This window comes from Gavia stellata, chromosome 5, assembly GCF_030936135.1.
Source record: "Gavia stellata isolate bGavSte3 chromosome 5, bGavSte3.hap2, whole genome shotgun sequence".
Classification (NCBI taxonomy): domain Eukaryota; kingdom Metazoa; phylum Chordata; class Aves; order Gaviiformes; family Gaviidae; genus Gavia; species Gavia stellata.
This window is the reverse complement of record NC_082598.1, coordinates 60,544,488-60,568,654: the sequence shown is the minus strand read 5'-3', so window position 1 is coordinate 60,568,654 and position 24,167 is coordinate 60,544,488. Positions and strand designations below refer to the sequence as shown.

The following is a 24,167-nucleotide window of genomic DNA, read 5'->3' as shown; positions in this document are numbered from 1 at the left end:
CTGACGTGCTATTTGAGATGGTAATAAGAGGGAGGAGTGATTCAAAACGTCTTCCCTGCCCTTTTCAATGGAGCACAGTGCAGAAACACGTGGATGAACTTCAGCCTGTGTCCCCCTGGACAAGATGAGAAAACGACAACCACAAAGAGCCAGAAACTCTCTGATAGGTTTGGAGGAGATCAGGATCAGATCATGTGCTGAGAAATAGGTCTGCTCTGAGTTATATCAGTTATTATGAACTAAACTTATATACTATAGGCTGTGCTCTGCTGGCAGTCAGGGCAACGCTTAACAAAGACCTAGGCCAGGAAATCATTAAGTTGTTTAGTAGGTATTATAAAAGATTATTATCTCCCTCCCACCAAAATGAGTGATAAAATCCCCACCGACCACAGGAAGCACGAGATCACACTGCAACTCCCTTCTGCCAGGAAACCTGCACCCAGAGGTATCAGTCTGGCAGCACTACCCTGCAGCAAGGGCTCCGAGCGCTGTTTCTGCCAGGCTCGCCAGCCCAGGCACCAACCAGGCGGTTTCTTTCTCTCTCTGGTACTAGCCAGACTCTCAATCTGGACCAAAATGCCTTTGCACATGAATGATCGATTAAGTCTCTCGAGCATAAGCTTGTCTCTGCATGTGCGAGCCCGCGCTGCTTCGACCCAAGCCGCGTCTGTAGGCATTACCCCCGTCGCAATTCCCCGATGCTGCCTTTGTCAGAGGATGCTACTGCTGCCGCAACACGAGAGCAGGTCTTAGCTGCCCTGACACTTCATTTGTCTGGGCAGCAGCATGCCTGGAAGGATGACTGCCCTGCTTTAGTGGAAGTATGCAAGACAATCAAGGCCAGCTAAGCAAACTAGTTTTGACATATTAAATCATGCTTGAACTGTGAGAGCAAAGAAAAATAATGCAAAAGCTCTTCTAAAGAAAAAAAAAAAGGCCTTACAAATAAATAAATAATACGGGCCAGCCTTGTACAAGGGAAGGGGAGAAAAGCTTTTATCTGAGCCTGACTGAGGACTTCGGGTAGGCAGAGAGGGAAAAGATGATTTTGCAAGACAGACACCTGCCTTTTTCTGCAGAGGTTTGTAGTCATTTCCATGTGTTTCACTTCTAGGATGAGTCGTTTCACTTCTAGGATGAGTCTCTTGCCGATCGCCTGCTCTGGCACTGAAAGAGCATCAAGTGCTCCGGCAAAAAGCAGCCCCAAAACCAGGTGGGACAAGAAGAGTGAAATCCCATCATCTGTACGCCTGCTCCTTACCAGCACACTCATATGCACGCAAAAACCCTGAGCAACATCTGGCTCGGTACTGGAGGGTCCCATGACTGGTTTTGCCAGAGTATTCTGCGAGCCTTTAGCCACTTTTCCCTCAAGTTCCCTCTGCAGACACTCTGCTCTAGAGGTTTCTTCTCGGAGAGATACTACTCAATCTGCTGCAAAGTCAACCGTTGCCACGCGGGAAGTAGCACCAGCACACGGTCACAGGGCACCGGTGGACCTTAGCAATTAACCGTGGCACCTCCCTGTCATCCTGAACCCTCTTCCTCCCTGCTGTGGATTTCTTCCAGTGATTAACATACCCAATTGCCTTGGATTTATACTAATAAAATGCAGGCTCCTGTCCCAAGATGCCATCGTGGCTGGTGCCTCTTGAACCCGCGCAGAGCCCCAGCAGTAATGAAGTCCACGGTCCTGGCTCGGTCACTGCCTGGGTCGCAGGCTATCCGCAAAGCAGCTCGGAGCTGGGAAGCCGCAACCCACAGGCTGCTTCTGCCGAATACCAAATTAGCACATTCCCCACGCTCGGAGGGAGCGGCTTTTCCTTTGGCTCTGCAGTAATTAAAAAGCTTCCTTTCTAGGCAGCTTTCGAAGGCAACGCTGTGACCCCTGTCACCGTTGCAACGGGATGACAGACTTCCCGACTCAGCCTAAGACCTCCAATGCGTTATTTGAGGAATTAGTACCGTAGCGGAGTGACCCTTATCACGATGCAGGAGGCAGCCGTTTCACTCGGTGAATGGTAACCGTGACTCCGGAGTTCAATAAAGATCACGTTGGCTCCCTAGGCAGGCTCGCTTTATTCGAGAAACACCAGTCACACAGGCGCAGAGGGACCGGAGAGTCGGCTGGGGCAGGGGATGCTTCGTTATCTGTACGCAAAGGGTCTGGTACTCAGTAACGCTGAGGTTTTGGCAGCGAAAGGGACCTCGGGGCAGAGACGGGCTCCTCGGCACAGCTTCCACGCTAGGCAGAGGCTCCAGTTGACGTCAGAGTCCTGCTCAGAAAACACACCTCCAGGCCAAACGTTTTTTTTTGAAGGAAAGCATCTAATTGAGGTACAAAAGCAAGCCTTTTGCAAAGAAAACTTCTGTTCAAATTCCAGCTCTAGAGGAATGGTAAGTTTGCTGTTACTTCCCAATGAATCCACCCGGAGATGAATGATCTTACAAGGGTTTTAGGTTAGTCTAAGACCATAAAAAGAGCACATGGGATCAAGTACAGCACTGACACCCGGAGCCCTGGTTCAGGCTCTAGCCGGCACCGAACAAGTCAGCCTCTGGCCCAAGGCTGTTATTTGTTAAATGGGGAATAGTGACTTTGACCTCCTTCATAAAGTAGATCCTTCACGATCCAACAGAGAAAAGCCCTTCGTATGACCTGGAAATGTTTTTAATAGTCTGTATGAACTATTTCTTTCCTCCCACTGAACCAGTCACATCTGAAGCGCCAGCAAAACTACTCACAAGCCACTCAAAGCCTACCATGAGGACGTGACTCAGGATACACCACCAAGTCTCACCGCAAGAATGGGTCGCGTCCCAAGCTGGCGCTGCCTCCCGCGCCACGCTGGCCAGGCAAACCTGCCACAGGAGCTGAGCCCACCACCATCGCCACCGCAGTGGGCTGTGCAAAGATGCCAGGCTGAAGATGCAGAAGATGATGCTCTGCCGACGCGTACCCTCTCCCACTCGCCCTGCTTCCAGGAACGTAACCTGGGGCGGCGCGGGCAGGCATGCAGGCAGGGAGAGCCTTGTTTCAACCCCAGCCAGTGGATTTGATCTGATAATGCCACTAAGCTGCAGCTCTTAGAGCTTGGATTTTCAGGGGCAGGAGGGTGGAATTTCCTTGGCATTAACTTGATCGACTGTCATTTACAGGGAGAAGAAAGTTGTCATCTTAAATCCCAATTCTTAAACTTCAGCTGTTTTTTTAAGGACATACATTTATAAAGGTAAGACAGGTATATGAAAGTAATAAGGGACAGCCTGGCATTGTCTCTTTTGTCTTTTTTTCTTTAATCTGTTTTGGGTATATGGTTTGGGGTTTATATAACACCTAGCCTTGCTCTTTGAGTTTGTTCCAGCATTAACAACCTCATAGCCACCCTGAGGGGAATCAGAAATGGAAGCACATCAGTACCATGCTCAATACAACCTTAACCATGTGTTGTTCGTGAATACCATCGCGTCTATACTAGATTAACTCCTTCAGTGATAGGAAATGAGCAAACTGCCAGCAAAATAAATGGGCATCTCCGTTTACATGAAGAGCAGATTCACCTCTTTCTGCAGACATCTGTGTTGCAGTCTCTTTGCTCTTACTGCAGTCTACTGAACACCTACCTTATACAGGATATAAGGTTACCAGCTAAAGAAATTAAATAAAAAGGGAGCTGCGAATCTCTTCATACAAGGCACAATTGTAGCCTCCTTCTGCAGAGCTTGGATTTCAACCTCAATGTTAACCCAAAGCAAGTTAAAATGGTCAAGATGTAAAGCATGCAGAGAGAAAAGCTTATTATTGAAATGTCAACACATCATTAACTACTGCTAAGTGTTTCTAAATGAGAAACACAAAACTGAAAACCGGAATTATGAACAAAACACATTAGTACAACTTCATTTCAACACCCCGTACAAATTCGGCGGAATGAGGGTTCTGACAAACGAGCTCTGGCAGACCCTTGGTAGTTCGAGAGGTTGCAGCCACCCTTCTGTTAAAGATCGCCATCCAGGGATAGTGCCCACGTCTTATTTGCCCCCGGCCGGGCCAGCAAGACAAGCCCTCCATCGGTCACATCAGCTCATGGGCAGACTGTCCAGTTCTGCAGAGCCGGCAGCTGGGGACAGGCATATCTTAAATCAAGGCACCTACATTCACTGCATTGCCAACCAGCATCCATGTACGTTATCCTTAGTATTTCTCCAGAGTCCTTAATTGTTTCTAAAAACCACAATTAATAAGCAAGCTGTTTCCAAGCAATTCAAAGTTGAAGGCAGCAATCAAAGGAAGCTAACGGCACCATGGCTAACACTCCTTTTCTCCTGCAACACCTCTCCCAGCCCATAATTTAAGACATTCCCTAAGCCACCAACGGACACCCTATATTCAAGAATGCTAAAACCAAACAAAGTCAGTATTCAAGTAAATATCAGTTAGTTATCCAGGACCAGCCTAAAAAGCATACCTTAAGATCTGCCCCAAAATATCTTATGGCTAAGAGGCAAACATGACCTTCACAGTTTACACTTTCAGAGCCATTTCCAAACCTTATTTTATTTGCACTGCTCAATCTATACTTTGCAGGGGGAATAATGTACTCCTTAACTGTCCTTCTGGAAGGTGACTGCACAGAGGCCACAATGCAAAGAACGGTAAGGTTAAGTCGGTCAAAGTAATGGCCTAAAAGCATCGCTGCGGAATGAGGAAAGATCTTCAGAGTCATCGGGGTTACGAGCATACAAGGTAGTGCAAAAGGTTACAACTCGTTAGCAGAGCACGATATATTGCGCATACACGGATACCGTGCCTCCTATAATGAAGGCAAATACACATGCAAAATAGAACAAAGAAGAGAGTAATATTTAATCAATCCTGTTGCAACACAGTTTTGATCTGTCAAAATGTTTCCCTGCTCTTGTTAATTATTTCAGCTGCAGAACAAAACACCTAAATATATACATGCACGCGCCTCTCTACAGAATAAAACCCATTCCCCCTCCAGTGACAACTGCCTTTTGCTGAAATGTAGCATTCAAGTGATTTTCTTTACATTGGAAAAGATAACATGCGCTGTGTGGCCAAAAATTCAGCTATTCTGACACTGGTTGGTTTTGTGCCTAATTAAAATTAACTAGGCACTTCAGCTCATAATTATATAAACACCTACCATGCTATACTCCCAGCCAATTTGGTTTTAATCAGAAAAACGCACGAGAAGTATGAATGATGGGCAAAGAATTCCCTGGAGGGGCAACTGTATTTCCAAATTCAGTATTTTCCATATACTGAATATTTCCATCACTGTTTTTCTTGCCATGTAATCACCTCCCAGTAGAACAATTAAAGAGATTTTTTTTTTTTATCCCTGGACTTTGCTTGCTTTCCACTCCACCACAAGGGTAAAAGCATGCTTGCCTTATTCACCCGAGTCCCAGCTGGGAAGCCTCCCACAAGACAGGCAGGATTTAGCAGTACACTGTCTTTCCAGCATCCGTAACAAGGAATTCAAAGCAAGAACTCAGCCCACCTGAGGCAGAGAGGCACGCAAGCAAGTTGTGGAGGGAGTTGAAGAAAAGTTGCCTCCCTCCCGCGCCTACATCAGATGCAAGAACAGAAACACTGGCTGCTTCGGAGCAAAAGCCCAAGCTCCAAAGTAAGGTTACCTGTGCAGCAGCACATTTCCATTTCCTAGTAGAAGGGGACAGGGAATCACAGAATCACTATGGTTGGAAAAGACTTGTAAGATCATCAAGTCCAACCATCAACCCAACACCACCATGTCCATTAAACCATGTCCCACAATGCCATGTCCACACGTTCCTTGAACACCTCCAGTGATGGTGACTCCACCACTTCCCTGGGCAGCCTGTTCCAGTGTCTCACCAATTCCTGCCAATCAAAGCAAAAAACAAAACCAAAAACCAACAAAACAAATACAGCGATCTAAAGATTGTTGCTCGTTCTCAAAAATGCAACAAAAAAAATTCCTCCCACTTGCAGACAACCTAAAAAAAAAATGCAAGAAGTGAATATAGATTCTGCAACCTAGAAGACAAGGGCTGAGCTGCAGCATTGTGTCACCTGAGGAAACCACACACAGTGAATCTGGTAAAAAGACAGGGTTTTTTATTGTGGTATCAGCCATGTGTTTCATTCACAAGTCAGGCCTCTGGGATAGCTGCTGTGCAGACGCAGGAACACGACAGTCATCAAGCACGGCTCTGCCATCGCCGCCTTTGCAAGCCCTCCGTTGCCTCCCAACCCTCCACAGCCGGTGCCTTCTGCTACCCACCAGCCGAGAGTCACTACCTCTGCCTGCTCCTGCACAGCTGCAAAAAAAACCATTGCCTCCGAATATCCTTCCGACAGCTGATCAACGGGGGGGCAATCACTGCGCCGGGCAAGCGCCTTCAAATGTCTGCGCTGATTGCACCGCGCTGAGGAAGATGAGTAGCTCTGCTTCGCCCCCAATCAGCCACCAACAAAATCACCCAAGAACTGATTCGGCAGGTAAACTTCTGATCTACGTAAGCTAGCTACCTACGTCAATTAGTTTTAATTATAAGCAGAATAAAAGACCTGCGAACACAAGGTTTTTCTGCAGCCTTTGTTTTCTGTAAGAAATTCTCATTTCTCTCAGCAAAGCTCAGCTGAATCGCAACACAAGTAATGAACAAGCGGCAAAAATAAATATTGTTTTGTAAACGCATTGAGGTATGTTCAGCAAAGTTGATTAAGGGAAGAATAATCAAACAAACGTCAATATTGAAGACAGCAGAAGGGCTTGAACATTCTAGAGTTGTTTTACAAAAAAAAATATCCAAGTATTTCCTCTGGCAGCAATTTCCTTCTAAAACCAGAAAACCACACCCCAACCCATCCTCCCTCCAGCCCTCAGTTTCAAAGTTCTTCGTCAGAAGAAGGCAAGGCTGAAGAAAGATTTCACTGAGTTTTCTTCCATTACTTTGTCCGCCTCTAACGTCTGTAATCTTGGCCATACCTTGTACCTGGCTAAAAAAAACAGCTGTACTCCTTTCGACGTCTCTTCAAGTAGCAGCATGGACCGATCCTTGGAAAGGAGAGCCTCGCAGCCTCCTGAAGTCATCACTCGCCTTTTCAGCTTGGCTCTCATTCAGTGCAGTTTTTCTTTTTTTTTTTTTAAACTCAAATATTTAATTAATTTGTGATTCAGTTCTAAAAGCAGCTGAAAAAATATCAGGCTCTGCAAATCAATTACATCTGCAGTTACCACTCTGCAGCCCCCCGCTCACTCGCAGGACCTCACCACTGCAAGTGTATTTGGGTCTCATTAGCTTAACACGTCAACAACCCCTCCCTTCCAGCAGCACAGGCTCCAGAGCCTTTACAGGCATAAAAATAAGCACTTCTTGTTTCTTTCTCACCGAGAACATATTGGGCTGAAGGTGAGGATGAATACAAAGAGACGTGCGCCAGAAGGTGCCCTTTTCACAGTGACTTTAGCCATTTCTCACGCAAACCCCAATGGTGAGCCTTGCTGTATACAGTAAGCAACTAAAATTGAAGTTAACAATAAAACTCACCTATGCCGGTGCAGGAAGAAGGAAAGCACGGACTGGGGCAGACAAGAAATTGTTTGGCCAAACCCCTAAATGGGTAAAGGCAGAGACTTCGGTGGCACTACATCAAGTTTTACAGCATTGTAGGATCTGGCCCTCAGCTTGGGTTGAACGCTGCCTGCTAAGGAGGAGACCACCATCAGGAGACTTGAAATTGGCCAAACGGATTTGAAACTGGGCATTTTCCAGCTAGTGAATATGCTCAGGAACATTTCCTCAAGGACCCGTTCAGACAGCACCAGCTGAACCGAGGCAAAGCCGATAACCATCAGTCCTTTAGCGGCACCAAATCACCGCTCTGGAAACCAGCGTAGAAATTCAGAGCAACTGCTTTCATTTCTCTTGTTAACTAGTACAGCAATTTATTCTTGTGAATAATGAACCTTAACACTGGTCCTTTATAAACATGTCCCGAAACAGTCACAATTTACCTCTAGCTGTCCCACAGCAGTTGCTGATAAATGGGCCGTGTTGCCAAAGGAGGTGTAAAAATCCGAGTAGTTTGGGTTCTTTACAGTAACTACTACCTAGCTGCCTATATTAATTGAGAGAGCAAGCACATTATATAAGGAGACTAGACCATGTCATATTTACAACCTCAGTGTCCCCAGCGAGAGAAATTGCTCAGCTGTTACTGTCAGTGCCTTCTTCAAACAGGAACCCTGCTGACAAGATGATGAATTCAGAACATCGTTGCCAATTAATGATTTGTAGGCAGAAGGGATTTCAATAGTTCCCATATGTTTGTGAGGGTGACTGGGATTTACATCACTTCTAATAAGAGAGTGTAGTCTGCTCTGTCCAGACGTGACACTAGAGCTTGGAAAATGTCATCTTTGCGGGAGAAATTTTAATAAACAAAGCCAGGCTCTTCTGCGTTGAAAATGTTCCCCAAAGCGTGGTCACTAATAAGCTGCTTATGCCTAAGTGAAAGCAAGCAGGGAGACCGCTTGCAAGATGCGCCTAAGTGATTTACAAACCAAAGGTCAGAAGTTATTTAGGTGTTTGTCAAAGCTACACCGCAGAGTGCCAAGACCATCATTATGTCAGCCAGGAGCATGGAGTGCATTTCCTGAACACCAGTCAGGCTGTGGAAGGAAAAAGAAAAGTATCTACAAGCACACAGGACCTCTCTTGGTGTTACTACTTCTGCTTATGGGCTGCAAACTTTAACTTCGCCGTCCTAGGGAAAAAAAAAAAAAATCTCATCCTTGTGAATATAACAATATCTAAATAAGAAAGCATTTTACGCACACAAGATATCAGCATGAACTCCATACACGCTGAACGCAGACCTCCTGAATGGCCTAAGGCTCAAAGTCTCCTATCGACCGAGCATCTCGGAGCCAACCAGCAGGAAACGCTTGGCACGATAACCTGGGTTAAACACAGGACATCCAACTGGGGCCCCCAAACAGACTTTGCCATAGGCGCTCGGATCCCAACGTCCCTTTGATTTGGTGATGGAATTTAGGGCTCTCCTACAAAAGAGAATTACGGGCTTTAACAGCTCTAGAGCAATTAAAGTGATAAACTCCTGCCAAGGGTGCAGGCTGTAGGTGAAATACAAGAGTAGTTCATGTGGGTAATGCCTTATGACAGATTGGTAAGGGTACATCACCAGAAAGCATCTTTATACGTCTGTACCATGATCTCAGTCCTACCCAAGGCAGTCATAAGTTGCAGGGCCAGATGCTGTCCTCTCAATTGACTAAGAAAAATAAATTTTAAAAAACAAACCACACCCCAAAACAGAAAGCAGAACCTCAAATCACTAAGGTCTTCTGAAAGCACCCCCCAGACCGCTATTGCGGCACTACCCGAGATCCAACCGCTCCACAGGCACAGCAGGCTCTTCAGAGGTAGTCTCAGGTTTCTAGTTTAAACCAGCCCAGTTTTTGGTTTGGGATTTTTTGGTGTTTTGGGTTTTGTTTGTTTCTGAGATCTTGAAGAGAGCTTTGAGATATCCCATGCCGCTCACGCAGCATGGGAGGGCAGGATATGAAAGCTTGCTTTCCTCCAAAAATTCTTACAGGTGACTGAAGTCAGTGTCTAGACATCGCACCCAACCAGTGCGTGTTATTTTGGGACATGGTATTTTTAGCCATAACGAAGCAGATCCTTGCTGATCTATCTGACCCATATCCCTCATCTGCGACAGTCCAGATTTCTTCAGCTTGGGCTGATGTTGATTTTGGCTACCCTTGTGCAGTATCAAACATCACGTCTGACCCTTCTTCCCCCCCTGAATGGGAGAAGTATCTTTATTGGCACAGGAAAAGCAAAACTAAGTCAGATTTTACTGTATTGACTATATCTGCAGAAAAAGGAGACTATCCTGGTCAAAGAGCACACTCCACATGCTGTTTACTAGAGATTTCTCCAAAACCAAACTTACCTACATTTTCTCTCCGTGTCAACCCTAGAAGAGACTTGAACTGTGTAATCTTCAGGGGCACAGTGTGAGACCAAGGACTAAAGGATCAAGGCCACAGTTTGCTTTGGATATGCACTGATCTACCCTTTGTACCAGCACAACAAACACCAACAAGTGTCTGGAGTGAGGTGAAAAGAAAATGCAACACCGACTTCAGATGGAGCAGAATCCCTCTGCCTTCCCCATGGGTCATCTGTTATTACGTGGCTGCAAGTGCAAGGCAATTAAGATGGGGCTGATGACTAACATTGTAATTTTGCAAACCGCATTGAAATCTTTTTCTTTCCCCTTCTGTTTTATGTCCAAATATGTTTTAAGCTACCTGTTACATATTTACAACAGAAAGGCAATTTTATAAACAAGCACATAGTACAGCTAACCCTAAAGTGAGATTATACACTCTTAGAGCATGTTGCACTTCTTTAAAAGTATTCTGGTTTAGGTCTTGAGCTTCAGATACCCTAGATCTCTTGCACAAGACCCCTGCTGATTCAGGAGACCTATGCTGACCAGCAACTCAGGAACCTCAGCCAGCCACTTGTGTGAAAACTTCAGCACATATGGAAGCATTTTTATCAGCGGGGCTTTAGGTTTAACTCTGAACAGCTGAGCAGCTTTGTATTAAACTATTTACCAGAGAGGAAAATCAATCAGCTCACACCACATCAAATTCCCACCACCACCACCCCCCCCTCCAAGTGATAAAGAGAGAAAAAACATACTCCTTTAAATACCAAACCAAACCACATCTTGCATAGGGAGATTAACTTCCAACATTCCCCGGTACAGTCCAGAAAAAAAGAAACCAAGCTTCTAAAATTCGTAAGGAAACCCCGACACTGAGGAAAAATAACGTAAGGCTTTAAATAACAGATAAGATTGCAATCGCCTCGTGGACCCAACGGTAGAGTGCTCCAAAGGTAACAGCAGCATGCCAGATTCTCCTTGTTCACAGCCCTCTAAGCACCGAAAGAACCTGTACATAGGTGTCACGTCCCACTGCCTCCAGCCAAGGTCTCTCCCTTCATGCTGTCACAGTCAAAGGACCTCAGTGGAAGCGAGAACGCAACCCACCGTTGTCAACTCAACCAGGCATGAAAGACATGGAAGAGAAGAAAGCCAAGACCGCACATCACCTCGGCAGCCTCAGCACAGCACCCTCCCTGCAGACCCTTACCTTGGCAGGTGTTGTTCTTCTCCTCGTACCCTGCCTTGCACAAGCACTTCCCGATGGGCACCAGCCATTCCCCCTCAGCACTGCAGTGCATCTTCGGCGCCTCGTCGGTCACCGAGTGGTTGACGCAGATGCCCGACACCTCTAGCAGCTGCGAGGAATCTGCTCCCGTGATGGTGTCAGGAAAGCGAGCCAGGTTGCGGATCACCGATGGGCATTTCTTGTAGTACACGCGCACGGAGACCAGGGCGATGCAGGCGCCCACGTCCTGGAAAGCGAGGTAAAACCCCTTTTTCGTTAGGGGCCCGACATCTCTCACCTCTGTGTTTAGCTTCATAACTCTGTCGCCGAGGTCTAACTCTGTGAAGCTCTCATCAGCAGCGATGGTATCGATCTTGATGTACTGGTTTTCTTTGATGTTCCTCCCATCTTCATCATCGGATTCGAAGTAATACATGTTAAAAGTCTCTTTGCAAGTCCCAAGTCCGCCTGGAAGGCTGTTACAGTCCCTCAGGGTGAATTTGAGCTCAATGAAGATGCGGGACGCCCCTTCGTTAGGGATCCAGCTGGTCAGAAGCCAGTTGTTCTGATTCTGTTCCATTACTTTGCATACTTGGTACGTGTGTATCGGAGCGTAGTTTTCATCCACCTCACCAATTTCTTCCCACTGTATAAAAAGGAAAAGTATTACTTTTTTAAAAAGTTACAGCTCCACAAAAATCTTAAGCTTTCCCATCTAAGAGCACCTTGGGCTTCAGAGGTTCAGGAGGACTTTTAGGGGGAAAAAATGCTTTAAATGGCAAAGTTTTCCATACTGGAGGCTTGACACATTCCTGATGAAAGTCAGATAAAACACCCTTTAGAAATATAAAAGGATGCTAGTTAAACCCGTTTGTTTCACACATTTCAGAAGTGGGAAAACATACTGCTGGGTTTGTCCACTAGTACTTTGTTAGGGAACAGAACAAAAGCAGATGGAGCCATGAGTTGGCCTTTTCGATGCATCCACATAGGAGACAAAAAAGCTATTTACAGCCCGTCTGTCTCTGCTCCCTTAGGCTCCTTTCTACCACATCCTCAGATCACTGCCCAACGCAATGAGGACAACCACTTCTCTCCAAGCTACTCTCCCCCACCGAACAGTCTGCCAGAAAATCAGCAGTGATATATGAAATAAATGGGCCTTAGCGCTCCCCAAGTGTGCTAGTCAGAGGAGTTCCTGCTCATGCAAAGAGAAGATTACTTCCAATAAAGGTTACAGGGATCTGCAAATCTTGAGCTGTTTGTGTGCTACGCAGGTTTTTAAGCAGACCTCCAGATAACTTCACGCAGCTGTTTGTGGGAATTGTAGCAACTGTTTTTTCATTTTATTTTAGCCACGCTCTGAAGTGCATCACTTGGAAGAAATGCTTTTTCCCCGATGCAGCACACCGCTCTCAGTAGCACTGCAACAGTGCCTACAATAGAGACGCAACATTAGCGTTCCCTCTCTGCTTTTGACAACCGTAGTGTCACGTTAAGAGATTAGATTAACCCACGTTAAGTACAGCAAAGAACTCAGGAGAACCAGTGGCGGTTTCAGTTTTGCTCCCTTCTACTTTTGACCTGCTCATCTGCAAGGGCTTAATTCCCAAAGCCTCTTCCATCCTCCGCTCAGTGCTGCTGCCCGCATCCAGTCACAGCTGCAGACGCAGCACAAAGCAAACGCACAGAGCATAATTTAAAGGTGCTCCGGTACAAGGTAATAGCTATATTCCAAGCTGTGTATCTTCTAAGGCCAAAGGCCAGTTTTTCTTCACTGGAAATACAGCTTGAGATGAAGTGGAGAGCCTTCTCAACCCAGATGCCATTACTGCAGAGCTAACGGAGTCAACATCACGATTAAAGTTTTCTTAAGGGAAAGGCTGTTCTTAAATTTTAAATTAAAATAGCAGCAACAAGTGCCATGAAAACATAACCTGATGCTACAGTCCAAAAGGAGTTATAAATACCACCAGCAGCAGAAAAGCATTTCCTCTCCTCCCTGACCTGGGATGTGAAAGTGGGGACTTCTGCAATTTCAGCAAGACATACCCGCCGCGATGCGCAGAGTTCACACGTGCCACCAGCCTTCTGAGCGAGGAACCTAACCTGAGAACATTTTTGTCATGCTAAGCAGTATTTTCAGATCTAAACCCTTTCCATGTCCCTGGGCTTAAACAGGCTATGACCCTACCGTGATTAACATGTACTTGTCGCTTCGCCCTTCCTGGTAGTGCCACAGAGTTAGCTGGAGGTAGGCCTGCTGCGAAAGCTTGGCAGATCCGTGCAGGCTTCATGCCTAAGTTTGAGGAGAGGCAATTAACAGTTACGTAGAGCCACGGAGAAAACACACAGGAGAAGTATGCAAGGTAGCACAGATCCGCAGCTAGCTTCTCTGCGTGCCAGTAAATAGGGTGGGTTTAGATACATGAAATTAAAAAGCAGAAAAGCACCGTTCTTCGACTACTGCAGTTAATTTAAGTGCTAAATATGCCGTACCTATATGCTTCCAAGCGGATTCATTTAACATGACACTATATAAATGCATAGTCTCACTGTTATCACAGTGGCGATTCTGCATTTGCTGAAGTCCCCCCATCCCAGGCAGAGGTCCCTGCCGAATCAGCCCGGGGGACAGGTGAGCAAATCCCAATATAGCCCAGGAAAGACCTTAATGACTTTAAACCTTCGCTTTTTCTGGCTGAAAGTCAGAGGGTCACTCGAACGATCACACACATCTCCCAGCAGGTATGGAGAAGTGTTAACCTCCAGCAGGAGGTGGTGAAAAGCATTTGAGGGCTGGAAATTGCTCAGAGCGGTTTTAGCAAGCGGGGATGTGTACGGATGGCCACAAGGTACACAGCGTAACTCCGTACAACATTTCGGGAGCATCTAATGCGTATTTCTTTCAAAGGACTGACGCTTGCAGTGAGTGTGATGTTGCAGTAGTATCATCAGTGACCTAACTTGAAGGCATAGCAAAAAACATCACTTCTCTTTTTTAATACTTGCCAGATCAATTTTCAAAGACCCAACCATCATGCTCTCCAGAGGTACAAAATGAAGCTTATTTCCATTGCTGCTCCAGGAGTTCTGTTAGTGGGAACGAGTAGAAGAAAGCTCATTTGTTCACAGACTAAACGCAGTGATTGTAACGGTAGCTTTCCTGCACTGAGAGCACCAAATACTGAGAGGAGGAAGGTCCAAGCATAAATACATCAACTGAGCTAGTGTCTCATCTCAGCTGCAAGAAATGGCACATGACCTAACATCTCAGGCTTCAGGATGTGCTGCATTTCCAGCACCGCACCCCGGACCAGAGCAAATCCTGCCATCACCACCTGCCATCAAACCTGGAGCAGTCAGAGAGCAAGAGGAAAGGGAGGTGCTAATGAGCTAAGGCTGCTTATCTCTCTATAATCCTCAAGGGAAAGCCAACCTGATTTTAGCAGAGCAGCCACTATTGTGCAAAATCTCCCCACAACCCCTTCTTCTCGCCTGTCTGCACGTAGGAGCGCACCGTTTCTCTCTCTCACCCCCAGAGACTTGCAGCAGCCGGCCACTCTTCTGCTTTTACATCCCTCCACGGGAAGGGGATGGGGGTAAGAGCCCCTGCACCCTTTGCCTGGTCCCAGCTTCCCAAGCACTATAGACCTCAGACAAGTATTTCAACCAACAAAGGAATACAAACTGGAGGATGAAACGCAGCTCCTTAAGGTTAACGGAAAAGAAAACTCACCACGTTAAAGAGACAGCGTCTAGCTGAAAATATTGGCGTAAAAAAAATTAAGTACAACTGAAAAATGGTGTAATATCGTAATTCCTCTCTGCAGCACATTTGAGACATAGATCAACCCCATCTGCAGGATTAAAACAAAAATGCAACCATTAATTTGGTGCTAAATGTTTTCTCTATGTCTTTAATAGCCCTACGAAGGAAAATAACAAATGCATTTCCATGGCCCTGATGTTAAATCATTTATAGAAGACCTATTTCTGAATCAGAAATTTCCAGTACACTACTGCTGGCGAGTTAACAGAGGCTCAAGACTGCACTCAGCTCCATCAATAGGAAACATGCAATTCATGCAGGCTGTCTGCCTATGGAAAGGCCAAAGATATCACACATCGCACTAAAAATACAAGAGCTAAAAAAGCATTCAGCGGAGCAACCTTGGGTTAAGCGGACAATTTTAAAACGCATTCACCAGCTGTCTGCTACTCAGGCTTGTTTCTAATCTCTGGGATTCCAGGACTGCAATTTGCTACCGCAGCACAGCGAAAGGCTGCTGCCCCAAAAACAAATACTGACAGCGCGGATGAAAATTTCTGAGCTTTTGTTTCTTTGGTTTGGGGTTTGGTTTTGTTTTTATTTTGCAAGGAGAATTTTTGTTACTGCTCTTCAGGAACTCACTCACTCTCTTTAGCATCCACTGAAGGTGGTAAGGAAATTTCAAGCCTCTTTCCTAATTCCACACATCCTAGCACTGCTGAAAGAGAAATTAGGCATTTAGCAAAATCCTAGGAGTCTTAAGAGGGAAAGGGAGCTTCAGAGCATTAAGCAAAGGGGTTCCTAAGGCTCACCTGGAATCCTCCCAGCAGGACTGCCTCCCTCCAAGGACTGTGCAACCTGCCTCTGTTCCCACTACCTATTTCACCGGCTCCCTGGAACAAGAAGCCTCATCCTCTCCCGTGTCATTTTCCACCCCACCACGTGGAGCTCTGCAACATATGCACGTTAATTCAGCTATCTGCTGGCATAAAGACGTAAAATTGGAAAAGGATTTATGCGTTTTCACCTTTTGTTCTTTCGGAGAGAGGCAAGCCTGGCACAGCTCTGAGATCCCAGGCTTTGAATGGGTGGAAGCATCTGAGATACTCCACACGCTTTGCCCACAGACAGAAGAGGGTAATTTTACCCCAAAATCCTGCTGTCAAACCCAGCAGGAGCACACGCTGGTGCAGGGCAGAGCGTGGCATGGGGCTATACAACCCCTACGCCAAGTTAAAAGGGGAGACCTGCTGCCCTTCCAGAAGGGCAGCCCAGCCCAGCGTTCAGCTCTGTGCTGTTCATCCTGCCTCTCACCCCGGTAATATTTGGGCAGTCTCTTTGATTTCCTTTTACGCAGCTGATGTTAAGAGCTGGCTGCCAATCGATAGCCTCCAGCCCAGCTCCCACACACACCTTCCCTCCCGCTACTCAACTTTATCTCGCAACCTGCTCCTTCCCTGCCTTTGCTGCTCTCCTCCCATCGCAGAACCCAAAAACTTGGGGATTTTTTTCTTTTAGCTACCTGCCAGCTTTCCACCTGCTATCATATCACGGAGTTAAAGCAAACAAGACGCAGGCTTTCCTCTGCACATTTTCAGTGACACTAGAGGCTAAATCTCTAGTGAAAGTCAGGCAGAGCACTACACATCTTTTTTTCTGCACTGCAGAAGGTTTTGCAGGGCTGTGCTAACTGTAAAATGAGGCTGTATCACCATCTTGCCTGTTGCAAAACACCACTTCCAGACAGGCCAGTCCCAAAATTCAACTACTTCAAAGCCTGCCAACAACACTGCCAGTTTTATCAACACGCCCGGCGATACACAGCACTGCTCAGATTTTCAGCTGCGGAGCCGTATGATTAAAGGAGAGTCTCTGCTTTTGCTGGGGGTGTTTCGGTCTTCATTAAAAGAAAAAGGGTTTGGCTTGCTCAAAGAACAAGAACACAAAAGAGAAAGTACCCAAAAGTCACCTTATTTGTAGCCCCCTCTAAAGTGATGCTGACCTCAGGATGGGCAGGAACAAAAGAGTTCTGTTTTGAACGCTGGCATTGGCAAGAGGTATATGTATAACCGATACGACCTACCGACCGTGGCAGGGGCCACCAGTAGCTGATGGAGCACCTGGGAAGCCTGGGCCCCTCTCACAGCGAGGGACAATGATCCAAACCACTCTCAAGCAGAAGAAAAAGGCAGTAACCAGACACGATGCTGCGAGTTTGGAACTCAGCTCTTCCCAACGGAGGAGCAGTGCCAGGAGCAGAGAGGTGGCAAGCAGCTCAAGATCTCCAGGATAAACGGTGCCCACTACACGCCACCTCCAGACAGACGAGAAGGCACAATGGCTTTGCCCAGTTCTTCCACCACAGCCAGGTCACTGGATCTTGTTTTAAACGGAGGTCTTAGGCAATAATTTCTAAGCATTTGTGCCAGCGTGACACCTCAGGCTTAAAGCTGAAATTCTGCTTCGGGGCAGGATGCTTGCTCGCTGGGACAGCCCCGCGGCATGTCCCCTCCTGCCCTGCACCAACCAGGCAGTGGAAGGACACCAACCACAGCCGCCTGACTTTTTCCAGTACATCACAAATCTGAAATAATCAGGAAACCAAAGCAATTCACGTACTTGGATCAAGTTAGGAAAGGAGGGGAGGGAACCGAAAAAAAAAAAAGAAATCAGTAAAGGGGAAAGCAGTGATTTTGACAGTCTCCCAAACCATGTGTTTACCATCTTCTTCTTCCTGAATTTAAAAAAAAATAAAGTAGAAGGCAGAAAAAAAATATAAATTAATACGAAAACTATTCTAGAGTAACCCAAACGATTTCTTTCAACCTCAAACACATGTTTGGTTTTTTTTTTTATTTCAGCTACCAAAACAAAAACACTCACTACTTGTACAGACAAACTTTTCTTTTCCAATACCAACATCCACTTCCATAATGCAAAAGGTGAAGAGATTCCTGCACAGCCTCAGCCTGGTTTGGGGGGGGGTTGGAGCTCATTTTAAGGGCAGAAGCCAGTGTCAAAAGGAAACTGCAGTGAGTTCAATACAAATAATATTCAGGCCAGTGTTTATCAAAACCTTTAAATACCAGAAGCAGTTGTAACTACCCGGGATCTTACTATTTCCATACATCTGGTACTCCCCCCACCCGAGGCTCAAGCCTCATTTGGACGGCAATTTTACAACCCAGACATTTATACATACAGACATCTATTCCTACTGACAGCAGTTACTAGTCAAGCAAAAAACATAATGGATAACAGAGACAGAGGACAGAGAGGATCTGATTAATCTCACTACTCAGGCAGAAATCTGGTCTAATGAAATTAATTTTAAAAGCTGAGTTTCCAAAGAAGGAACTTAACATCTTCTAGTGGTTTGGCACATTCCCCTCAATTTGTCCAACTAGGAAAATTAAAAAGAAACACAAAGAATACCACAACTTTTGGGCTACACTTCTCATTTTACTACTGGATTGCAGTTTTCTGCTGTTTCTTATAATGCCACTCGACTCTGGCCACTAAGCTTCACAGTCCGGTTAACACACAGCCTCAGAATATCCTGAAGTTAATTACTTGAAGTAAATGCAAGTTTCCTTACTCATTACAGGAGATTTCCCAGCCAGAAGCTAAGGATAATTTTTCATAAACTAAAACATAAGTGGGGGAAGTAAAATGCAAAGAGGTATGAACTGGAAATTTAAAGCATCTTTTTGAGATATACCACATCTGACTAGGGAACTTTCTTCTCCATCTCGATATTAACCCAACACTCACATATCCCCTGCTATCCCCCATGTGATACTTGCCTAGCAGAAAGCAGACTTAAAAAGTCACTTCCATTACCACCACCCCAACACCCCCCCAAAAAAGCCCACCTCGAAGAGCAAATTCTCACTGCAGCAATGTCAAAGGAACAGCCAGACGCGTTCTTCTGAACAACCTCTTTCAACATGCGGGCAGCAAAGGTGTTAAGAGGAGAAAAAGGGCCTTACTCCATGTTAAAGGCTACTCACCACCGCATCAAGATTTAACAAGGCTCAATTTCACTCGATGCCAAGGTTTTATGTACTGCTTTGCACTGTGACAGGGGGCAGGAGAGGGGCTGGCAAAGACAGGGGAATGACTAATGTTTTATCTACGCTGTAAAACAGAACTCCACTGGAAATGAGTTGGGTGGATGTTCACAGCACCATCATGCTCCATCCCAACTCCAATGCTGCCAACTGCACGCTCCAATACTTGGAACGACTCATCAGGAGCATTCAGCTTTAAAAAAAAAATAAATGGAATTTTTAGAAGTGAGAATCACAGAATCACAAAATCACTAAGGTTGGAAAAGACCTGTAAGATCATCAAGTCCAACCATGGGAGAACTTCTTAGAAGTGGATACTTCTGTATCTTACAGTGTTTTGGATCTGTTTAATTCCACCCGGGTCAAGCTTTCGAAGTCCTGTGCGCAATCAGGACTGCTCAAAATCCTCCTCCTCCTCCACTCAGTAACACTCAGTAAGGTTCTCACACAGTCACGCTGCTCAGAGCTGAGGGAAAACACCAAATAGGAAAGACCCACGCTGTAACTGTGAGACTAAGCATGACCGCTCCTCTCCAGGAGTGCTAGATGTGAAAGCATATCAGAAGTCACTTAAAGTTACACAGAGAGCTTCATGATCATCAGCTCCTATTGTTCAAACATTTGAATTCGGTACTTGAACAATTCTTCAACATTCTTTTATATTTGTAATACGCATGTAAAGTTCGCTGCCACGCCGTCTATGTCTGCAGCAAGGCTGTGCAGGAGACTTCTCTGTAAAACTCCCTCGGTGTAGTGTAATGCAAAAGTTTTGACAATCCCTGGCTCGCTCCGCACCACTGGCGAGAGGAGAAACGACGCAGGTTTCTGTAAAGCTGAGATAGCATCTCAAAACACCAGCAGTAATTTGCTAAACCAAGTCCCACCCACGCAAGCCTGTAAGAAAGAAGAGCAATTAAAACCGCAAAAATTATTTGCAGTACGTGCTTATGATGAAAGAGATTATCTGTTCAGAGACCCGCACAATTCAAGCTGTTGAAAAATGAAGAAACATCAGGACAAAGTCACCTAGACTTTCTCGGTGCTGCACACTGAGATGCAATGGAAAAAAATGAAAACGGGACACAAGTTTTGCTCAGGCTTTGATCATTTGCATGATCAATGAAAGATGTCAGGACCAGAATCCAAACGGAAGGAGAACCCAGCTGGAGGTTAGTGCAACTGAAATGAGAAGGAGCAGCAGCCCCTCTCCAGCATGCCTAATCAGAGACCGCTCTGACCCTTTCCCAGAACAAAGCAATGTGTTATTTGCAAACCCCACCTCCCCTCCAACAATTCTCTTTTTTTTTTTAAAGGTTGAAATCCTCTGTACATCTGAATTAGAACATCCATTTCATACCGCAGTTCAGCAACTGAGGGTAAGACAAGGGAGATGAGGATGAAAGAGGCAACGAAGAAACACAATACCATCAAATCATTTTTCACTGCTTAATCTACCCCTCATTGCAGAACAATTTAGCAAATGCCATAACAAACAATATCGACATCACACAGTTTAACGCCGGAAGACTGACAGAGCCAGATTTTCAGAAGGACTCCCAGTATGACACACGTTTTAGGTTTATAACCAAATGCTTGGATTTTCAAAGCTTTTGGGATACTGTTCAACGCCACTCATCATCTGATGATACCAAGAGGTTCACAGAACAATTTTCAAAAGCAGCAAGAAAGGAATTTTTCCTTGTTACTTTAATGTTGTCCTAGTATTTAAATAAATCAAAATTTATTTGGGGCTTCTAACTGTTTATTACAAAATCACAAAGTATTTGGCTTATTTTTAATGCCCACAACAGTGAAAATTTGCAAAAACTAAACTAAATCCTTAATCTTTATCATTGTCATCGACTATCTGTAATTTCCTGAAAGTGAGGAAACATTTTTTAAGAGTTTCCAGTAAAAGAGAAAAAACACTCGATCAAAAAGTGCATTTAATGAAAATAAAACAGATTAAACTTCTCGGTTTTCTAATATTTCAGGCAAAGTGATACACTTACCCACGTGCTGCGCTGGCAAAGCCTAACCTCTCAGGCATATACCAAATTTGACCCGATTATAGACGGCCCATACACCATATCAGACCCTCCAGCAAATGCAGTATTTTGCCCCTGCTCCTCAGTCTCTAATCTACCCAAAGCTTTCCATAGAGATAATATTACATTCATGGCTTAGGCCTTGACAACTGCACCCATAAATCAATTTTATATCTTGCATTAATCATCCTTCTGTAATCAGAGGCTATTCAGCACGAATTTACATCTCATTTCTGTTGGCCAAACAGCCACATTAGAGCTTTGAAGCTTATTCAGGCTTAAACGATTATATTCCCCTAATAAACACTGAGGTCCTCTCAGTCCAGCCGCCGTGAGTGGCATTAACGTCACGCGCCGGCGGCAGGGGCCACGGAAATCAGCCTGGCGCGATGCTACCAGCAGCAGCCCCCACGCCAAACAGATTTTTTGCGTTTCCAGCGCACTCCGACAGAAGAAATGAGAAGGCTGCTCCGCCTGTACGGACCCTCTTACGGGAACCGGCGCGCACAGCGGGCACGTACAGCGTGCCGCTTACTGCACAGCTCCATTTGCCACCTCTTGAAGAGAAGAAAACCGAAACCCAGATTTTTCAGATTCCCTACCTGCTGAGCACCTTACAACTGTCACCAAAAGCAAAGCAAGCTGTTGAAGCTGAAGCCTGTAGAAAATCCGCTTTTCCCATTTGTCAGACAGCTGTAACTTTGTTCACAGCGCCACCAAATTGGGTCTTAGCACGCTTTTCTTTGATCACCTCAGAATTAGGCACTGCATGTTTAATATCTGACTGCAATTTTTTTCCTGGGTTTTGGGTTGCTCTCACTGCTTTCTGTGACAAAGACCGTCGCTTAGGCAGGATTACCGTTAAGCAGCTAAAACATGATCAGGTCGGGGCGGATTTTGCATGTTCTTGCCTGCAATCCCTATAGTGAAGCAATCTATCCTGATTGAACAAAGAATAATTATTTAATTAAAAGATCCTCGGCAGGCCTACATTATTAAACCAGCATAAAAAGCCTCGCATTGATTGTATATTCACTTTCAGTTAAGGTCTGAATCAGTATGCTGAGATCTAAAAATGAAGGAACAGAATGAGTTTATTATGACTGTTGTTAAGTACTTACCCACTATAGGTAATAAATTATACATGTGGATGCTCGTTATGCTTATTCCGCAACATAATGCAACTTTTAGTTACTTTTTATTCTATGGGATTTAATTCCCACCGCATCAGGCTTATGTTACTATTTAAATACGGTACCAGAATTACAAGGATGTAAATTTGTTGGACAGAGATGCAAGCAGGACCTTGATGTTTCTTTAAAGTCTGGAACTGAAGAAACGTGGATGTGCTCATTTGTTTATGATGGATGTCCTATATCCTAACCATCTCAGAAAAGATACGTTTCTGGAGAGGTTCCGTACGTTATAGGCTGCTTTTCCTCACCTGCAGCCTCCTGCTACTCCACGCTCTCTTCCAGCATCTGACAACCACTAAAGAACCAGTTGACCATCAACATGCCGTGGCTAGGAAAAGCAGCCCAGGGCCAGTCCGAAAACCAGAAGCAAGGACCTCCCTTGGACGTGCATATGGAAAAGACGCTTTCACAGCAGGCCCACGGCTGGATGCAACCTTCTCTCAATTTTGTGCGGCTTACGGACGTAACACAGCTGAATTGCAGCAACAGCGTTTTACCACTAGGCAAGATAATCTTCATCTGTGGCCTGAATTTCTGGTAAAAAACAGTTTTAAATCACCTTCAGGAGTCCCCAGGAGGAAAGGCACTACTCAGCACAGAAACTACAGGTGATTATTTATCCATCCCTATATTCTAGGCCTTACACTCGCTCTACAAAACAGACTGACTGACCACTTCACACAATCATGAAATGACAAACCCAGTTTCATCATTATTTAGCAGTTAAACCATGAAATCAATCTTCTTTCAACCGTCGTCTCTTCAGCTGCAGACTCCTTCAGTGAAACTGGATGCGTGTTTCACGAAGTGTTGAAGTTTGAAAGGAAAAGGATGAATGAATGCACTTTAACAAATAAATTAAAAGTACAATTCTCAGAGGAAGAACTAATTAGCATAGGAAACAGCACTTCTACAGGTTATATGGTTAATTGACATCATTCTTCTTACCAAAACACATACCCACTGGAAGTTAGACAGCTGAAGAAATGGCACGCTGATGTTGAAAAGTTGCCCCCATAGTGCATAACACATAAAGCTTTCTAATAATGTGTGCTGTCATCCATAAATTATTGTGCACAAAGAAACTCAGAACAGTAAGCGCTGAAAGAAATTTCATAATAAGTATAGGAATAAGGCATTTCGGGGAAGGACACAAAAATCTGTTGTTGCATCTCCATAGCTTCCCTAGCCTTGGGTGTCGGTCACATAGGACCAGACCTACAGAACTCCAGCACTCATACACACAAAAGGGGAATTTTCATATATTTTCATATATATATAATATATATGTATTTTATATATATGTATTTCAAATATTTTCATATTTGTGTGGACTGAAGCAGTCAGGGACAGGCCATCCAAGCACACAGGGGATTTCAGTGCATTCTCCGCTGCTCAGGGATGCAGAGTGCTGAGATGCTGCAAGGTATGTGGCTTTGCAGGTGTGAAGCCTTTACTTGCACTAAAGCTGGTGCTGAGCCAGGACTGAATCCTACCTTTCCTAGGGCTTTAGGAGGCTGCAGGGTTACATCTTCCCCTGTAACGGGAACCTGTCTTCCCAACGGAGACGAGGTACATGATGCACTCGTGCGGTAGCACATCCATCTCCCACAGACTCCCCTTACCAAATAACCAAGTACCCAGGTCAACTGATGGCAGAGGCTTCAGCACAGCTCTAGCACGCAGTTTCAGGTCATAGATACATCTGGCACCATACCCCAACTCCTCCCTCCCACAGCATCCAGCCACTAAGATTCCTCCTTCACTTCCACCTGGCTTCCACCACAAGGATGATTGTCTTCTCGTGATCCATTTGCCTCACAGAGCAAACAAAAGAAAAA

At 45.3% G+C, this 24,167-nt stretch overlaps 1 protein-coding gene across 3 annotated transcripts in view; it reads right to left on the bottom strand.

Annotated features, from left to right (window-relative positions):
- EPHA5 (EPH receptor A5) overlaps window positions 1–24,167 on the bottom strand; it is a 200,857-nt gene that overhangs the window by 147,777 nt on the left and 28,913 nt on the right. For all 3 annotated transcript variants that reach the window (XM_059817456.1, XM_059817457.1, XM_059817458.1), the window contains exon 3: window positions 11,220–11,883. In XM_059817456.1, the coding sequence (XP_059673439.1) occupies window positions 11,220–11,883 (664 nt within the window). The remainder of the gene's footprint in view (window positions 1–11,219; window positions 11,884–24,167) is intronic.